Genomic DNA, 16814 nt, shown 5'->3' with positions numbered 1-16814 from the left:
AATGTATTTCAAGCACAATCACCCGATTATTATTGTACGACCATTGCTTACTTGACCATAGTCATAGAGTATCATTCCTCGGTCATAGTCATTTGACTACATCATCTAACCACAATTTTCCTAAATTACGCCACTTGACCACTGTCCCCCTTCATAGACTTGCCTGAATACAATTGTTGACTAACATTTCCAGACAACCATCTCCTTCTACACAATAACATTGATGCCCACCAATTTCATTGCCTATCAACTCCAACAACATCGATATACAATATCGCCAATAAAGCCAATACACTACATAGATATCAATTGGTTGACTTCATTGATCACTATTATCAATAACATCGATGTATGTCATCACAAATAAAACGCATACATGTCATCAACATCAATGCTAACACCAACTAAATTTGTAATTTTGCATCACCAATAACATCATTGCACCCTATCATCTATAAGGTCGATGCACATTATCGACAGCCATACTAATGCTTGTCAATACTAAAAAGACAAATGCACACTATCAAGATAAAGCATGATGCTCACCATCATAAATAAGATTTATACACACCGTCAATACTTATCATTACGCCTAAAAGTCAATCCTGATGATTCATCATACTTTTCTATAAGCACCAAATTGCATTCCAAATACATTTTTTTTTTAATAATGAATTATATGATTTGCTACAAAATTAAATGTTAAACAAATATGATGCGGAAAACTATATTTTGTTGCACAGTTGAATTGCTGCATAAAAAACATTATTTATTTTCCAACCAAATGTTTAGGCCATTCTCTTCTCAAAATAGCTCTGTACCAAAAACCGTATGTACCGTTAAAAAAAAAACAGCAGCAATCAAGTAAGTCTTCTCCTCTATGGTAAAACGCATATAAACAAATAATATGCATAATATTATCACATATTGCTGAATATCAATCACTAACATCACTAGCATTTAAACTTCATATGCCAACTTTGGGACATCAGGAACATTTAAAGAAAATTTCAATAAAATATAAGCACTGCATTGTTTTTTTTTTTTTTTCATTATGCAATAGTCAATCAAAATCTTCAAAATTGCGCACTGACAACCAGAACAACAAGACCAAGCGAAGGAATAAAATTCTCTTGGAGAAGGAAGATTTTCAGATAAATACAAGTCCAAGTAGATAGATTCACGGATCAGCAATCGTCACCTCAACCTCAACACCAGGTTCAATGGTAATTGAGGTAATTTGCTTTACCACATCAGAAGAGCTGACAAGATCTATTAGCCTCTTGTGTACCCGAAGCTCAAAACGATCCCATGTGTTGGTACCTGAAGCATCCAATTCGTAGGTTAGATAAATGGAATGACATGGTAACAATCCGAGAATAAAACACATTGAAATGACCATAATCTCGTGAACAATGCAAGAGATAGCCACTATGATAGGAAGTGTTGCAGAAATTTAAGAAAAGCCTGGGTTGAAATCTGATTTCAGCAATGTCAGAAAACTAACGACAAAAAAAATCAGAAATAAAACACACAAGAATAATTTTGATTGAAAGTTTTATGAAAGAAATGACAAGATACAAGTGGATCTTCAATTGGAGAGGAAGATCCAGCTCTCTCATCTCTAGCTGCAAGTTAGAGCCCAAACATCCTAAGAATAATTTAAATTCAGCAAACGACACATACCCCTAACCCTAGGAAAATCAACTACTTAAAGCAAAAAAATAAACAACAAATACCCAAACAACCCTCCCCTAATTCCCTCCTATTTCTTTAATTATTTCACTCCCAAATCAGCCCTGGAATCTATCCCCTTAAATTAACAAACATTTCCTAATTAATTCCCTCCAAATCTGCCCTCTTCAATTAGTAAATATTTCCTAATTAATCGCCACTAAATCAGCCGCAAAAAATGCTCTCTTCAATTAGAAAACATCTCCTAATTAATCATCTTTGATTAAGAACCTTCCTAAATAGCTCCTTGATTAAGAAACTTCCTAATTCCCTCTCAATCAGATAAACCGGTCCATCAATACTTCCCTCCGAAAATGCCACATTGTCTTGAAGGAGGAATGAAGGAAATTGTTGTTGAAGCAATGGACTAATAGCACCGAATAGAAAAATGGATTGTCATTGGATCGAATGATCCTTACCTCCAATATATCTTTGACCAATCTCTCGATCTCATCCTTCTGGAGTTGGGAAGAATGGCATGGACAAACACATATATGAAACCCTACCTTCAACATGATAGCATGCTCGTGTTACCGCGGAGGAGGCAAACCCTAAAATGGCCGAAACATCTCTTGATACTGCGATATAATTGGTTGAACTATGTCTAGTATCTTCCCCCCATCTTCTCCTTCTAAACTCTGCATCTTCACCAAAAATCCCACTCCTTCCCACTTTTCCCTCCTTGGAAATGGCTCCAAATGTGGCATCTACTTTTCTTCCTCCAAAACTTCCACCTCCTCATCCTCCCACTTAGGTTGGTCCTCAAGCAACTTCTTCAACATCTTCTCCAAAATGAAAAATTTTACATCGATCTTCTTCTGGATGACTAAAATTTGACTTTTCAAATCTGAAACTTAAATTTTGAGATCCGAAATTTCAGATTTCAATTGTCTGATATCCCCCTCCAACACTTCTAACTTTTTTCCAGTCATGGATACAAAGATATAGGCTCCAACAACACAAAACAACAACTTTGATGCAAATCTGGTCTCCAAACAGCAAGGTCAAAGAGAAAAAATGCAGCAGAAATCAGCGAAGAAAACTTCTATTTCAGCCCAAGAAACTGCTCTGATACCAATTTGATAGAATGATTGCAAAAATTTAGGAAAAGCCTTGGTTGAAATCTGATTCCATTAATGTCAGAAAACAAACGACAAGAAAACCAAGAATAGAACACAAAAACACTTTTTTATTGAAAATCTTATGAAAGAAAAGACAAGATATAAGTAGATCTTCAATTGAAGAGGAATATCCGGCTCTCCCAAATCTCTAGCTGTCGGCTGGAGCCCAAACACCCTAAAAACAATCTAAATCATTCAACAAACGACACATACCCCTAACCTAGAAAATTTGCCTATGTAAAGCAAACAATAAACAACAAATACCCGAATAAACCTCCCCCAATTCCCTCCTATTTCCTTAATTATTTCCCTCCCAAACCAACTATAAAATCAGCCCTGAGATCTGTCCTCTTCAATTAAAAAATATTTCCTAATTAATCCCCTCCAAATCAACCCCTAAATCTCCCCTCTTCAAATAATAAATATTTCCTGATTAATCACCTCTAAATCAGCCCCAAAAATGTCCTATTCAATTAGGAAATATCTCTTAATTAATCCTCTTTGATTAAGAACCTTCCTAAATTCTTGATTAGAAAACTTCTTAATTCCCTCCCAATCAAATCGGCCAGTCCATCACAATGATATCACCTTCCTATTTTTTTTAATCGTAAATGTAAATAGATAACAGGAAGAACTCCTTTATTTATAAGTTTAGGGTTGTTTCATCTAATGCCGGCCAAAACATATCTACTATAAGATGACGCTATATCGGATTCTGATTTGATCCACTCAGACAATTAAGTCAATTTGCCTGATTTGACCAATCTTGTGGCAATCCATTATCTTTTCATAGCATCGTCATTAAATGGTACTAGAAATCAAACTGGATAATTTACTGCACAGAGATTCTCAAGCCCACATAACACATCAAAATAAGTGCATTGATAAATTTGTTCATATTGACAGGTTGATCGATGCACTTAAACTATTAACGTAGCTTGCATTCATAGCATTCTAAGGTAGTCATACCATCTGTCTGTGCGGCCTAACCTACCTGCCATCTCTGACTCATTCTAAGCATGTGATATGGACTGCCATTCTTACTTAAGTCACACTTAATATTTTGCCGGCCTAGCATTAGGAGTATTTAGATCACCTTTAAGTAACCATCTTCAGGCATATGAGCTTGTTTAGATGATTTGTGAGCTTATTCATCTAACGTTCATATTTATATGCATACATTTGAATCCAGTTTGAATTAGCACTTAATTGGCTAAATGACTAAGTGGAAAAACTCTCTCATCGTAAATGACAAACACATATTTCATATATTATACTTAACACCTTAATTTTAACATAACAAGAATGGATTTTAAGTTTTTTTTAAAAAATAATTTTAACATGACAAGAATGGATTTTAAGTTTACAAAAATTAATTTTAACATCCATTAGATAAAATTAATTTGAATTTATGTCAGGTAGGTACACTACTGAAGCTATACATTCATTGAGAGGTTTGATGAAGAAGTATAGAGAGAATAAGGAGGATCTAGATATGATATTTATTGATTTAAAAAAAGCATGTGATAAAGTTTCAAAAGAAGTGCTTTGGAGAGTTCTAAAAAAGAAGGGTTAATAATGTTTATATTCAAGTCATTAAGGATATGTATGCAGGAGTTGTTTGTTGTGTTCAAACACAAGGTAATTTGACCAAGTATTTTCTGTTTCAGTTGGATTACATCAAAGATTAGTCTTAAGAACATATCTTTTTTCTTTAGTCATGGATGTTGTATCCTGGTATATGCTTTTTGTTGATGATATTCTTGTTGTTCATAATACTAGATAGAGAGTTGAGAAAAACTTGAATTATGGATGTCAACCTTAGAATTTAAAGATTTTCATTTGAGTAGATCTAAACCGAATATATGAATTGTAATTTTAGTAATAATAGATCTAGCGGGGGATTGTGACTTTGGGCGACAAGTTATTAATAAAAGTACATGTTTGTTGACCTCGAATTTGACGAGCTCAATCCACCTCGTTGATCCCTTCTTGAAAATTAAAATTGAGTTGAATTTGAGCTAATTCAAGCCAATTTGATTGTACAAATTAAATTTGATGATGTTAAGTCCGATATGAATCGATTCGAGCCCAACTCAACCCCGATGTCATCACCAATTATCAAATTGAGTCAGTCGAGTGAAACTTGAACTAATCAAAACTAATTTAATTTTAATCAAATAAATTTGTTTGGGCTTCGTCGAGTCAATCTAACTCGACTCAAGATCAAAATTACCAAAAATTTGTTTGATTATTAATTAAATAAATTAAACGAGTGCAATCGAGTTAATTCCACTCGAATCAAACACGATTTGAAGCTCTTCGGTCTCCATTAACTTGATTTAACACATATCGACTCAATTTCGATCAAATTGGTGTCAATTAGCTCAATCAGTTTTTACCAAATCAACCCAAATCCAAGTTTAATAAAATTTAGCTTGTTTAGGCTAGCTTTTCTTAGCCCTTTTTGCCCTCCAAAACCTTTTAACACATATCGACTCACTTGATAACTAATCTTTTAATGCATATCCAAAACTCAAAATAACAAGTGTTTTAATCCATAGCATAGCACAGCATACTTCTTATGCTATTTATATAGTAGGGCATATAAAGCAAGATAGTCTATGCAGCAAACATTGTGTCAATATAACATAGACACATAATACAAATAATTTTATCAATGGTGTTGTGCATACTCACTTCTATCTATCAATTTTTATGCTATTTTCTTCATACTATTTCCATGAATTATTTCCTACATTGTTCTTCAATTTTTATTTGTTTAATGCTTAATATGGTTAATCTAATTTGGTTTATTGGTAAGAATATTGTGTTCTATATTGTTACTTTGAGTTTATTTGGTTATTATGATTTATATTATCCAATTTGCAAAACATTGTAAGCCATATTGGTATATTTGTTAACAAGAATAGAAACATGACAAATTTAAGTCAAACTTCCTAAAAGATTTTGCACGAACATAATGTTTTTCATTAACTTTCAGGAATGTTAAAGCAATATTATGTTTTATTTATATGGCATTCATAGTTTCTTTTTGTATTAGAATATTTTCCATTATATTTTTGAATTTTTCATAATTCAATTTCTTGACATTTTAAACTTTTTAAATTGTGCCCAGTGCCCATAACACCTTGCACTATGAATCCACAAGAGCTTTGCAATATAGCACGCTATTCACTACTAGCAAGTATGGTTGATTATTAATAAGGTATTTAGTGCTATTATGATGTCCATGATATTAAGATGTCATTGCTATATATGAAATGATTGTTTAACAGTCCATTTTTATTGAATTAAGAGATCAATTTATCTAACCTTTAATAATTTGGAACAACATTGTGTGTAGAGCTTAGAAATCATTAATTAAATTACCAACTTATAATTGACATTTTTTATAATTTTGTTTTATTTAGAAATTTAGGAATAGTTCATGAAAATTTTAAGCCATGATATATGATGTTTTTTAAGACTCACACAAGCTGTTTTCAAAGCTATCAGGTTTATCATTATGCATCATACTTTCTAATACAAATTAAAAAATAGTACAGTAACCAGGGAAAAAAAAGCAACTTGTTCCTTTTACTACTTCCATTTTGGTTAAACTCCTACAAAGCTAAAAACACACAAACACCCACTGGTGTTGCCTAAGGAGATTTCAAACTTGAAGGGCAGTTTGGATGTTCCTTCTATTTCCTTAATAAGCTATCCAACCGGCCAATAAGAAGTGCAAGAAAGCAGTGAGTAATCAGATACAAGAGTTCAGATATCTAGCAAACCAATAATCTAGAAGTTGAATTTGGCTACTAAATAGACAAATTCAATGAAAGGAACCTAATTTTATTCCAATTCATCGTTTTAATGAATTACAGTAAACCAAAAAAACTACATATGCATTTAGGAAACAATGATATCTTAATAGCATTCAAAGAACAAGACAATAAAAAAAGCCATTTTACAAAATCACAGTGTTCACTAGAAAAATTAAATATTGGTCAATTATTAGTTTGATAATCCAACATCTTGAGCGGGCACAATGGGGAAGAGAGGACACCCAATTGTAATGGAAGAAGAAAGCTACTACCGACATTAAATAACATAATGAGTAACTGTGAATTTTGCGAAGGAAAAACATCATACCATAGTTATAGATGGTCTTAAGCTCCACTTTTCACGAAAAGAATAATAAAGCTAGCTAATTGAATAAAATACCATTAAACGCAACTAAAGTTTGTAATTACGGCTAACAAAGAAAACTATATAAAAGCAAGAAATTCACCTTCACCACATGGAGACTTCCTGGTAGTGATGTTGAGTACCTTGGTCGGCATCCTCACAGGTCCTTTAACTTTAAGCCTCTTATCTTTCGCTCCCTTCACCAAATCCGCACACACTATCCAAAATAGCAAACCGATAGGAAAATAAATGCATAAGGAATCACGGACTGTACAGGTAACAGCAAAATAAATGGCGCTGGGTCGATAGATGAAACAAACCCTTCTCAAGATTCTTCACGTTCTTAGAAGAAAGGGTGATCCTGATGCGGTGCTCCTGCTCCCTAGACTCCTCAAGCCCCGGTTTGCCGGGTTTCATTGCTGTGTACGCCATCGCTTAACTCAAGATTTACTCTGCAATCTCGGCATAAATCATAAACGCTCAAGTCGACAAAACCCTAACCAAGAACAAAGTTGAGAAAAGCAGAAATGTTGCTACCTCCTGTGATAAGATCTTGTCAGCGCCGTCTCTCGGATGATTCAACTCCGCCTCCACCTAGCCGCGAAAATCGACCCCCTAGGGTTTTGGTGATTTAATCAGTACTCATTAATGGGCTTCCCAACACAATACGTTAATATCTATATCTTCTATGTCCATATTAGCAATGGGCTGGTATGGCCTATTGTTGGAAGCCCGTGATAGATCACGTATGCATTTGACTGAAACTTTAAACGAATGAAGGGATAGTTTTTTATTATTTTATTAACTAATATTTTAGTCTATTTTTTAAAAAAATTAAAAATTATATTTAAAATTGCTTCATAAAATAACAAGAAAGATATTCTTAATGAAATCTAATACTTCGTCTGAGATGTTTCTTTTACTGTTTTTTAAAGTAATTTTTAATACAATATATTTTTAAAGTCTTTAAAAACTTAAAATAAAATAAAATAAAACCTAACATCTGCAAATGCAAAAAGAATAAATTGAATCACATAAGAAATTAATGATCGAGAAGATGGAATGAATAAATATATTGAGCTGTGCGCCTGTGCATGATGATCATTTTTGTCAAGAATGCAACAATGGTAGCGGATGACAACAAATATGGAATGGCGGTTATTTTGACGATGATGATCATCTAAGCATGGAAAGCTAAGATCCGAACTCTAATGATGGCTTTCATATTATTAACGACCAATATGAGAATGAACTTAATGCAGTGATAAATGTGCTCATCATGATTATTATATATATTTTGGAGGACAATTATAGATATCTTGAATTTTAATGTGTTAGGGTTGTAAGAACAAACCAAATCGACGAACAGACCGAAGCGGGAAATATTATCATATAACTTCATAGGTTTTGGCCTCGATTTTGGCTTCGTTTGGGATGATTTTTTTGTTGATTCTTATACTAAAAAACTGCTTTAAGAAGTAACAAATAAGTCGTCTCAAACGGAGCCTTAGTTTTGCCCATTAAGAACTTGTTTGGGCCCATAAATAAACTCAGCCTGTCCAAATTCAATGCCCATCAATCGTCACCATTTTGATTAAAGCCCCGCCCCCACCACTTAGCACAGATATAGCAAAACATGTGGAAAAAAAAGTCAGTGAAAGTCGACAGAGCATTAAAGCCGTCTTTCTTAAAGTGGCCAAGCAAATGTAGAACCAGCGAGTAATGATCTTGTTTAATGAATTGATTAACTAATTAAGAGCTTGCTTAATAATAAATTATGGAATAAATTGTTGATGAACTGCTTATAAAGTCGGCCTTATGAAAAGGCTTAATGCGTATTCTAGTCAGCAAAGCTTTAATGAAATCATTGTAGGGGTTAGATGACCAAGTGGTCCTCACAAAGAACACCCTTTCACTCTTGTTCATGTTTTTTTTAGCAAGCTAAGGGAAAGATTGCGAGTTCAGTATCGTCCTGTGTTGGGTGACAAATGAGCACTATCGATCATTGTTTAGTACCGATTGTTACAGGTGCAAACGAGTCGAATTAAGCTCGAGTTGTTGTAATAAATTCAAGCTTCACTCGTCCCTCAAAAGAGTTGGTTGATTTTTAGGTCAAGCTAAAACCATCATTCGGTAGCTGTTATTAGGGGTGCAATTAAGATAATATTAACAAATTATGGAATAAATTTTTGTACTAAAAATTTAATCTCTATTTGCAGCTTTGAAAAAAAAACCACTTTCTTCACAACAGTTTTATAATTATATTTGTTGTGGGCTAGAATATGCGCGGCGGTAGAGTTAGAATTTTTCATCTCAGCGTTGTATGGATATGCAACACACAAATAGAAGATGAAAGAATACCATAATTTTTAGGTGAAAAATCCTGAAAAAGGGAAAAACCACGGGGTTACGCCTAACTGAAAAAGATTCCACTAGTATTTGAATTGATTACAATTGACTAACTCATCCCCTAAATTGAGGACAAACATATTACAATAATCAACCATCGTGTTGAAATATAGTTACAAACCGAGATCAGAAATTCGGCGATGTTTGGTGGTCGGGCGAAAATCCGGCTTCAATTGATGGTCGGAAAGAAATTTGGTGTCAGTCGGCTATCAAGCAGAACTCCGGCATCAGACGGCGTTTGAGTGGAACTCCAGCGTTAGCCCACAGTCGGTCAGAACTCCGGCATCAGTCAGTAGTCGGGCATAACTCCAACGTCAGCCGCCTGTCGGGTGGAAGTCCGGCGGTGATCGAGGAGGAGTCTGATGGTAAGAGAGTTCTCTTCCTTCGTTTTCTTTTATTCATTCTCTTCTTGCTTGGATCCCCTCTCATGAAAAATGAGGGTCTATTTATAATGTTCTGAGAATGACATGACCATTAAATAGAAGGAATATCAAGAATAAATTGGGAGTGGTTTGAATGGACGACTGATGTTGAATCCCTTGATCATGATCCATTTATTGGGCCTTTGAATGTCTCAATGATATCATAATTTGGTAATCTTGGGCTTGTTGGATTCGACTCGTCGAGTCGCTCGATTTGACTACAAGCATGCCATTAGAAACTGTTTCATAATTCAAATTATGAAGGGAATGTTTTAAATGCGCTTCGGGTCTTTGATTTGGACCTATTTGAGCTCAGATTTGGTCGAATTTGGTGTCGTTGGGTTTGTATTTTCGAGACATTCAGTTCGACGGTAAGTTTGCTAAAATCGGAGTTCAAAATAGTTCCAGATTTAATTTTTGACGTTTCAAACTTGATTTTCCATTGGGATTCATGCCCGGTCAAGATAATTTTTTGATGATATATTAATCTTTATAAAAATTATAGCTATCTCAATTAACATTTAATCGTAATTATTAGATAGAAATTAATAGATTAATAAGTATATAACGGAAAGGGACAAAAGCTAGAAAGTTGACGGTTGGGATCTTGGCAGCACTTCGTAATTAATTAGTCCCTAGGATTCCTGATCCTATCATATCAAACAATTATGCCTTGAAAACAAAAACAGTGACCTGTGTTTATTGCAATGGGCAAAATAGCCTCACGCCCTTCAAAAAAAATTTTTTTAATTTTTTTTTTAACCACTATGCTCAAATCAAACAAAAGAGGCAGAGATCATTCTGGTCCCCAATTAGAATAAATAGTCAATTATTTTGTTTGAAGTCTTCAATTAAAAAAAAAAAAAGAGGTCTTTCATTTAAAAATATAGTATAACTCTAAAAGAATAGAAGCGGGGTTACAACCATTAAGTATATGTGATTTGAGATGTGATGACAGTGTGGTGTCGTTTTCAACATTAGATGAAATTATTATGTGCGGATACGGATGCGGTTCAGAGAAGAATCAGAACGTTCAATGTAATTTTTTTGTTGTGCACCGGATGACGTGACACGTTCTGATTAGCATCCAGACGATTCGTTCTTCGCACAAAATAATTTCTCCAACTTTAGAGATGCATACACTGAGAGGAGGCAGATTTCCCATAGTGTTTTGCTCCTGAAATCCCATGCAGATCCTTGCTAATGACATGACACGTCCTGATTAACTAATATTCTCTCATGGAACCTGCTCGACATAAGGAACATACATTTGAGTTGACAATGACAGTTAAATGAACAATGCCAGTGAGAATGGCAATATTATCACGGCCACGACCAATGCACGAGAAATGGATTGTAATGACACCTTGGGGGAGGATATGGCGTGGGGTAAGATAGTCGTTGAAGGTGGTAAATACATAAGATAAATAAGGGTATCAGACAAATTCCAACAAGTTCCGTGCTAGATGATATAGATAATAAAATGTAAGCGACACATATAAATTCTAATATTTTAATAGTTGTATATTTAAATTCTTCTTTTATTTTATATTAAATAAAATATATTTGATACCTTAAAAACATACTATTTTCTTTATTTGTAAGGCTTGATCATAATATAAAATAGGATGATATGCATGTAATATTAAAATTTTAGGTGTTATAAATATAAATAAGATTTTATAAAGTGGTATGTATGTAAATTTCCCAATTATTAAATACTCAACTTGAATTATTTTAAAATAATAATTTCCTCTTTTAGTCATTAATTTTATTACCAGGTATAATGAATTGATTTTCTTAAACAATAAGTAATAAATTATAAAGGATGTGATATTAATAAATGGCATATATATTTTTTCATATTAGAAGTTATAATCTTATGATTGAGATTATATTTAACATAATTTTCTTAGTATTTTGTAAAACTTTTAAAGTTAGTATAGAAGCACACTTTTTTAATATATTTTTTTTTCGAGCAACAAGAAGTAATATACAAATAGAAATTATGTTTGTGATTTAAAAAGAAAAATAGTAAGAAAACTGTCCGAAATGAAGCCTGGGATGATAAATTTCAAGTAAATGGGCTTTTGTTTAAAGGACACACTGCTTATTTCTTAAAATTACAATTAAGTTCTCCTAAAGACAAAAAAAATTTCATGACTTTTGTGAAATATTTTATCATGCAATAATGAAATAAGTTTTTTTTTTTTTTTTTTAAGATTGAAATATAGCTCATCTTTAGTCAGATGAATTAAAGATAATTATATACATGAGCATAATATCAATTATAAATATTAAATTTTTATTTAATTTATATTTAAAGTTTTATATAACAATTTATATCGAATAACTATAAGAATCACTAGCTCCTAAAATCATATACAAATATAGAAAGTGCTAATTTCACTGCATTTATTTTTCTTAATATATCAAACTTCTACCACTGAAAAATGGAAGCCTAAGAAAGGAAACATATTTTTTTTTTGTGCCATTTATTAACAAAGTCCAAAATTGCATCTTTATTTTAATTTTTTTTTTCAAAACCCAAAACTATTGATATTAAGGCTTTATTTGGGAATTGAGATAGATTTCTTACTATTTTTTTAAGTAGCTTTCAAGCTTAACAAATTTTAATTGAAAAAAATTGTATTTGTTGCGTCCTGGAGTATTCTCGACTATAGAGAAATATAAAGCTTAACGTCTTATCGTTGTACAAAAATCTGACACGCAATCAAATAAAAGAGAAGGTGTGTAGTATTTATGAGACACCAAGATTTTTACGTAAGAAACCCCTAAAAAATGGGAAAAAACCACGGGGCCTTGCCAAAATAAATGAATCTACTAGTATTGTAGTTGATTACAAATGAGGTCCTTCCTCGGGGGGAATGTCTTAGCTTGATGTACATTATATGAAGTACATTACATGTTAGAAATACAAAGAGTCACTGTTGACATGTTTGTTTGGTCGGGAGGACCATAATCTGGTGATGGAGGTCAGAAGAATCGTAGTCGGTGGGCGACGGAGGTCAGAAGAATCGTAGTCGGCAGGCGACGGAGGTCATAAAGACCGTTATCTGCAGATGGCGTAAGTCAGGAGGACCGTAGTCGGCTGGCGACGGAGGTCAGAAGGACTGTAGTCGGTAAGCGACGTAAGTCAGAAGGACCGTAGTCGGTGGGCGACGGAGGTCAGAAAGAATGTAATCGTTGGGCTACATAAGTCAGGAGATCATAGTCGACAGGCGACGGATGTCAGAAAGACTGTAGTCGGCGCGCGACGTAAGTCAGGAGGACCGTAGTCGGCTGGCGACGGAGGTCGGAAGAACTATTGTTTGATGATGAATATCAGAAGGACGACGTCAGATAGAAGTCTAACAATGGAAAGGAATCCATCTTTGGATATACGTCCAGCGAAAGTCCGATACACTACAGAAAAACCCGTCATTACCGGCGGACTAAATCCACCGGAACACATAGATAATCCGACGGAACTATAAGTTTCCGACGCACATTTCGGCGAAAATGCTTACGTCGATTTTGGTCTCGTCGATAAATTTTTTCCGACGAATGTAATGCGCCAGAAAACTTTCCGGCGCACTTCCTGACGCATTACCGGCGTAAAACATCGGATTTGTGCCAACGACTTACAAGTTGGGTGTATGGTAGAAACATGGCGATGAGTAAAGGCCCGGCGTCGGGTTGATGTCCGATGTCTGTTGGTGGCCGAGGAGAACTCCGGTATCACTTGGGTGGAGTTTCAGCGTCAGGGGGGGAACTCTGTTGTTACTTGGACAGAATTTCAACATCCCGTGGAAGTTGGCAGAATTCTAGCATCCCGTGGAAGTCGGACAGAATTCTGGCGTCATTTGGAGTTCGGGCGAAACTCCGACGGTGTTCGAGGAGGAGTCTCTTCCCTCCTATTCTTCTCTTCTTCTTATCCTCCTTCTTGCTTCTTGCTTCTTGCTTCGGCCTCCTCTCATGAGAAATAAGGGGTCTATTTATAGATTTTATGGAGTTGCATAGCTTGTAAATAGGTGTGAGAACAGGGGCAAATAGGGAGTGGTCGAATGAACAGTTGATATTGAATCCCTTGATTATGCACCGTTTGTCAGACATTTTAAGGTCTTAATGGTGTCGGAATTCGACTATGTTGGGCTCGTTGGATTTGTCTCGCCGAGCCGTTCGATTCGACTATAAGCTCGTTAAAATCGGAAACCGTTTGGTAACTCAACTTGCGGTATGAACTTTCCAACAACACTTTGGGTGCTTTATTTGGGCTCATTTGGGCTCGGATTGAGTTGAATTTGGTGTCGTTGGGTTCGTATTTTCGAGACGCTCAGTTTGACTATAGGTTTGCTGAAATCAGAGTTCATATGATCCTGAATTTAATTTTTGAAGTTTCCGGTTGATTTTTGCCTCGAGATTCGTTCCTGATCAAGATAATTTTATGATGACGTATCAATATTAAAAAGATGTTTTAGAAAATAGTATAAAACTATTCAAAACTAAGTTTGCTGTTCTTTTTTACTCTTCTTCAATAAGCTTTCTAATAAAAAATCAAAATTTTTGTAATTTTTATATTAAAAAGCTGTTTAAGAAGCAATAAGAAAATCATCCCAAATTAAATCCAAGTTTAGGACCCTTTTTTGCTACTATTTTTTTTTCTATTTATAAAAACTATACTAAAAAATTAATTTATAAAGTGGTTAAAAATTTGTCCGAGATGAAACTTAAATATACAAAGTAATTCCAGCTTGTGAAAAACCCAAGATTTTGAAAATCGGACCGGACAACGAACCGGAAGAAGGAGAGGTTCACGGTTCGACCGGTCGAACCGGGGTCGAACCGGATGACGTAATAAATAATAAAATTATTAAAAACTATAAAAAAACAAGAAATTTTCCTACAATAACATCATTCCACATTCCATTATTATATCATACTAATCAAAGAACATAAATATTGCATCAATTCAATTTATAAAACATAAAAATAACACAATATAAACATGGTAACAAGTAAGTTCATAAAAAACAAGTTCATAAATAAATAAATAACTCAACAAACGAGAAATTTTTGAGAAATGCGTACCGACCATAGTTTGCAATGCAAGCAGTGCACAAAGTAGCAGGTTATGAGTAGGAGAGCACTTTGATATTTTATGTTTATGAAAATACCTTGAGGAATATCTTGAGAAATAGAAGCAGGTTGATCCACATTTGCTCTTTGTGAATATCTTCTGTTTTGAAACCAGTTCCAAACCTACAAACTTCAAAATAAATAAGGTTTGCGAGGTTCCTCTTTTAAAAAGAAAAAAAGAGACCATGGTGCAAACTTGCAATGACAACAATAATAGTACATTTGGAAACACAATCTAATTTAATGAATTTCAAACAAATATAATAAATTTAAAAAAGTAAAATTTAAATACTTCAAATGTTTACTACATTTCTTTATTACGAAAAATAATCAATTATTTTAAAGACCTGTATTTTGAAATATTTCATACTCATTTGTTTAAAAAAAAAGGCCTAGAAAATATTAAAGTAGATTACCAAGAGTTATTAAGTAAGTTGTGTTAGGAGACTCTCCGGCCTCTATATAATTTATAGTACATAAATATTTAAAAATTGAATCTAAAAATTGTTTTAAAAACAGTAAAAAATCATGCAATACGACCTAAATGCTAAAAACATCAGAACAAAAATTAAAATGATTTAAAAGCGAGTATGAATATAAATTACTTCTCTAATTTCTGCGAATTAACCACAAAATAAAATCATTATATAAACGCTTTCAACTGTAATAACGTGAGAAAGTCAAAAACTCTTCGCAGTAAATTCCAGCGGATGGCTATTTTTTAATTAATTTACTCCCATTTATTCACTAGTCCCAGGTCCACAAAGCCACCGATTTTATGCTCTTAAAAAATATTAAATTATATATATAAAATTAATATTAATATAAATATATTATATAAAATCAATATAATATTAAAAGCAAATAAGATTTAAACTATTATGTAAATATTTAAAACTAATATTTATTGTTAAAAAATATGAAATATATTACAAATAAAACCAACAAACATGATCTTTAAAAAACTAATTACATTATCCAAGAAACTTTCCTTCCTCGCCATGTAAAACTAAATCCCACAATAAAAGGAATTATGCTCAAAATTACGTAGAATGTAAAATATACATCACCAAAGTTTTGGCCGTAGGTAAAATGGTGTATGAAATCAAAGGAATATAAGGGTTTAAAAAATATATACTGATGGATAAAAAAATATTAATAATTCTGGGTAAAATAATTTGCTATTTAAGAAAAATGGTTATTGACTAATTGAAGAAAAATTATTTACACTCAAGCACGTATCCTCAACTCAAATAGGATGTAAATAGTCAACCGTCGCCTCTACGAGCCAGCTCAAGCTGTAGTTAGAAGCTTATCGAGCTACAGTATTCGTAGCATCACTTCAAGCAAACCGGCGTAAACGCCGTTGATCATTCATTAAATTAAAATATATTTAATAATTAATTTAAATTATTGATTATATAATATATATTAATAATCTAAATTAATTCTATATATTAAAAAAAAATTGTAAAAAATGAATTTTGAATTCCAAAACTAAGAAATCATGCCTAAAAAATAAAGTGAAACTCGAGCAATCAAAGTCTAGTTTGCAGCCCTATGAGCTATTTAAGAAGTAGAGCTCCAGGCTAATAGTAAAACAACTCGAGCTCCAATAGCAACTAAACACTTACTCAATTAAATGTACTTCGACTCGAGCTCAAATCGTTACACTAACCTTGCCTCAGCCGCACACCGTCAGCCGCCACTCACCACCATCCTGAAACCACCCTCCGACGGTCAGCCCATCACAAAGCCATAGTGGTTGCAAAGCCACCACTGCTTCACAAATTTG

General features: G+C 33.5%; 1 protein-coding gene across 2 annotated transcripts; it reads right to left on the bottom strand.

The window, feature by feature from the left end:
- Positions 1–933: 933 nt before the first annotated feature.
- On the bottom strand, positions 934–7704 carry LOC110116679 (40S ribosomal protein S20-1). Of its 2 annotated transcripts, none has more exons than XM_020850362.2 (4): positions 7587–7704; positions 7370–7501; positions 7153–7266; positions 934–1323 (listed from the first exon to the last, which is right to left on the bottom strand). In XM_020850362.2, exons 2-4 carry the CDS (start codon positions 7479–7481, stop codon positions 1181–1183), a joined length of 369 nt encoding a protein of 122 aa, XP_020706021.1. In that variant the 5' UTR covers positions 7482–7501; positions 7587–7704; the 3' UTR covers positions 934–1180. The 2 variants fall into 2 exon arrangements, with proteins under 2 accessions (XP_020706021.1, XP_028552468.1); XM_028696635.1 differs by having other exon boundaries at positions 7370–7545; positions 7587–7671.
- Positions 7705–16814: the final 9110 nt, after the last annotated feature.

This window comes from Dendrobium catenatum, unplaced genomic scaffold, assembly GCF_001605985.2.
Source record: "Dendrobium catenatum unplaced genomic scaffold, ASM160598v2 fragScaff_scaffold_793, whole genome shotgun sequence".
Lineage (NCBI taxonomy): Eukaryota > Viridiplantae > Streptophyta > Magnoliopsida > Asparagales > Orchidaceae > Dendrobium > Dendrobium catenatum.
This window is presented reverse-complemented; position numbering and strand designations above follow the sequence as displayed.

Excerpts from the sequence above, each read along its gene's own strand:
- LOC110116679 (XM_020850362.2), bottom strand. The coding sequence starts at position 7,481 with ATGGCGTACACAGCAATGAAACCCGGCAAACCGGGGCTTGAGGAGTCT. Across the intron at positions 7,267-7,369 it reads CGTGAAGAATCTTGAGAAGG|TGTGTGCGGATTTGGTGAAG; the intron begins GTTTGTTTCATC and ends TATTTTGGATAG. Across the intron at positions 1,324-7,152 it reads GAAGTCTCCATGTGGTGAAG|GTACCAACACATGGGATCGT; the intron begins GTGAATTTCTTG and ends TGGATGCTTCAG.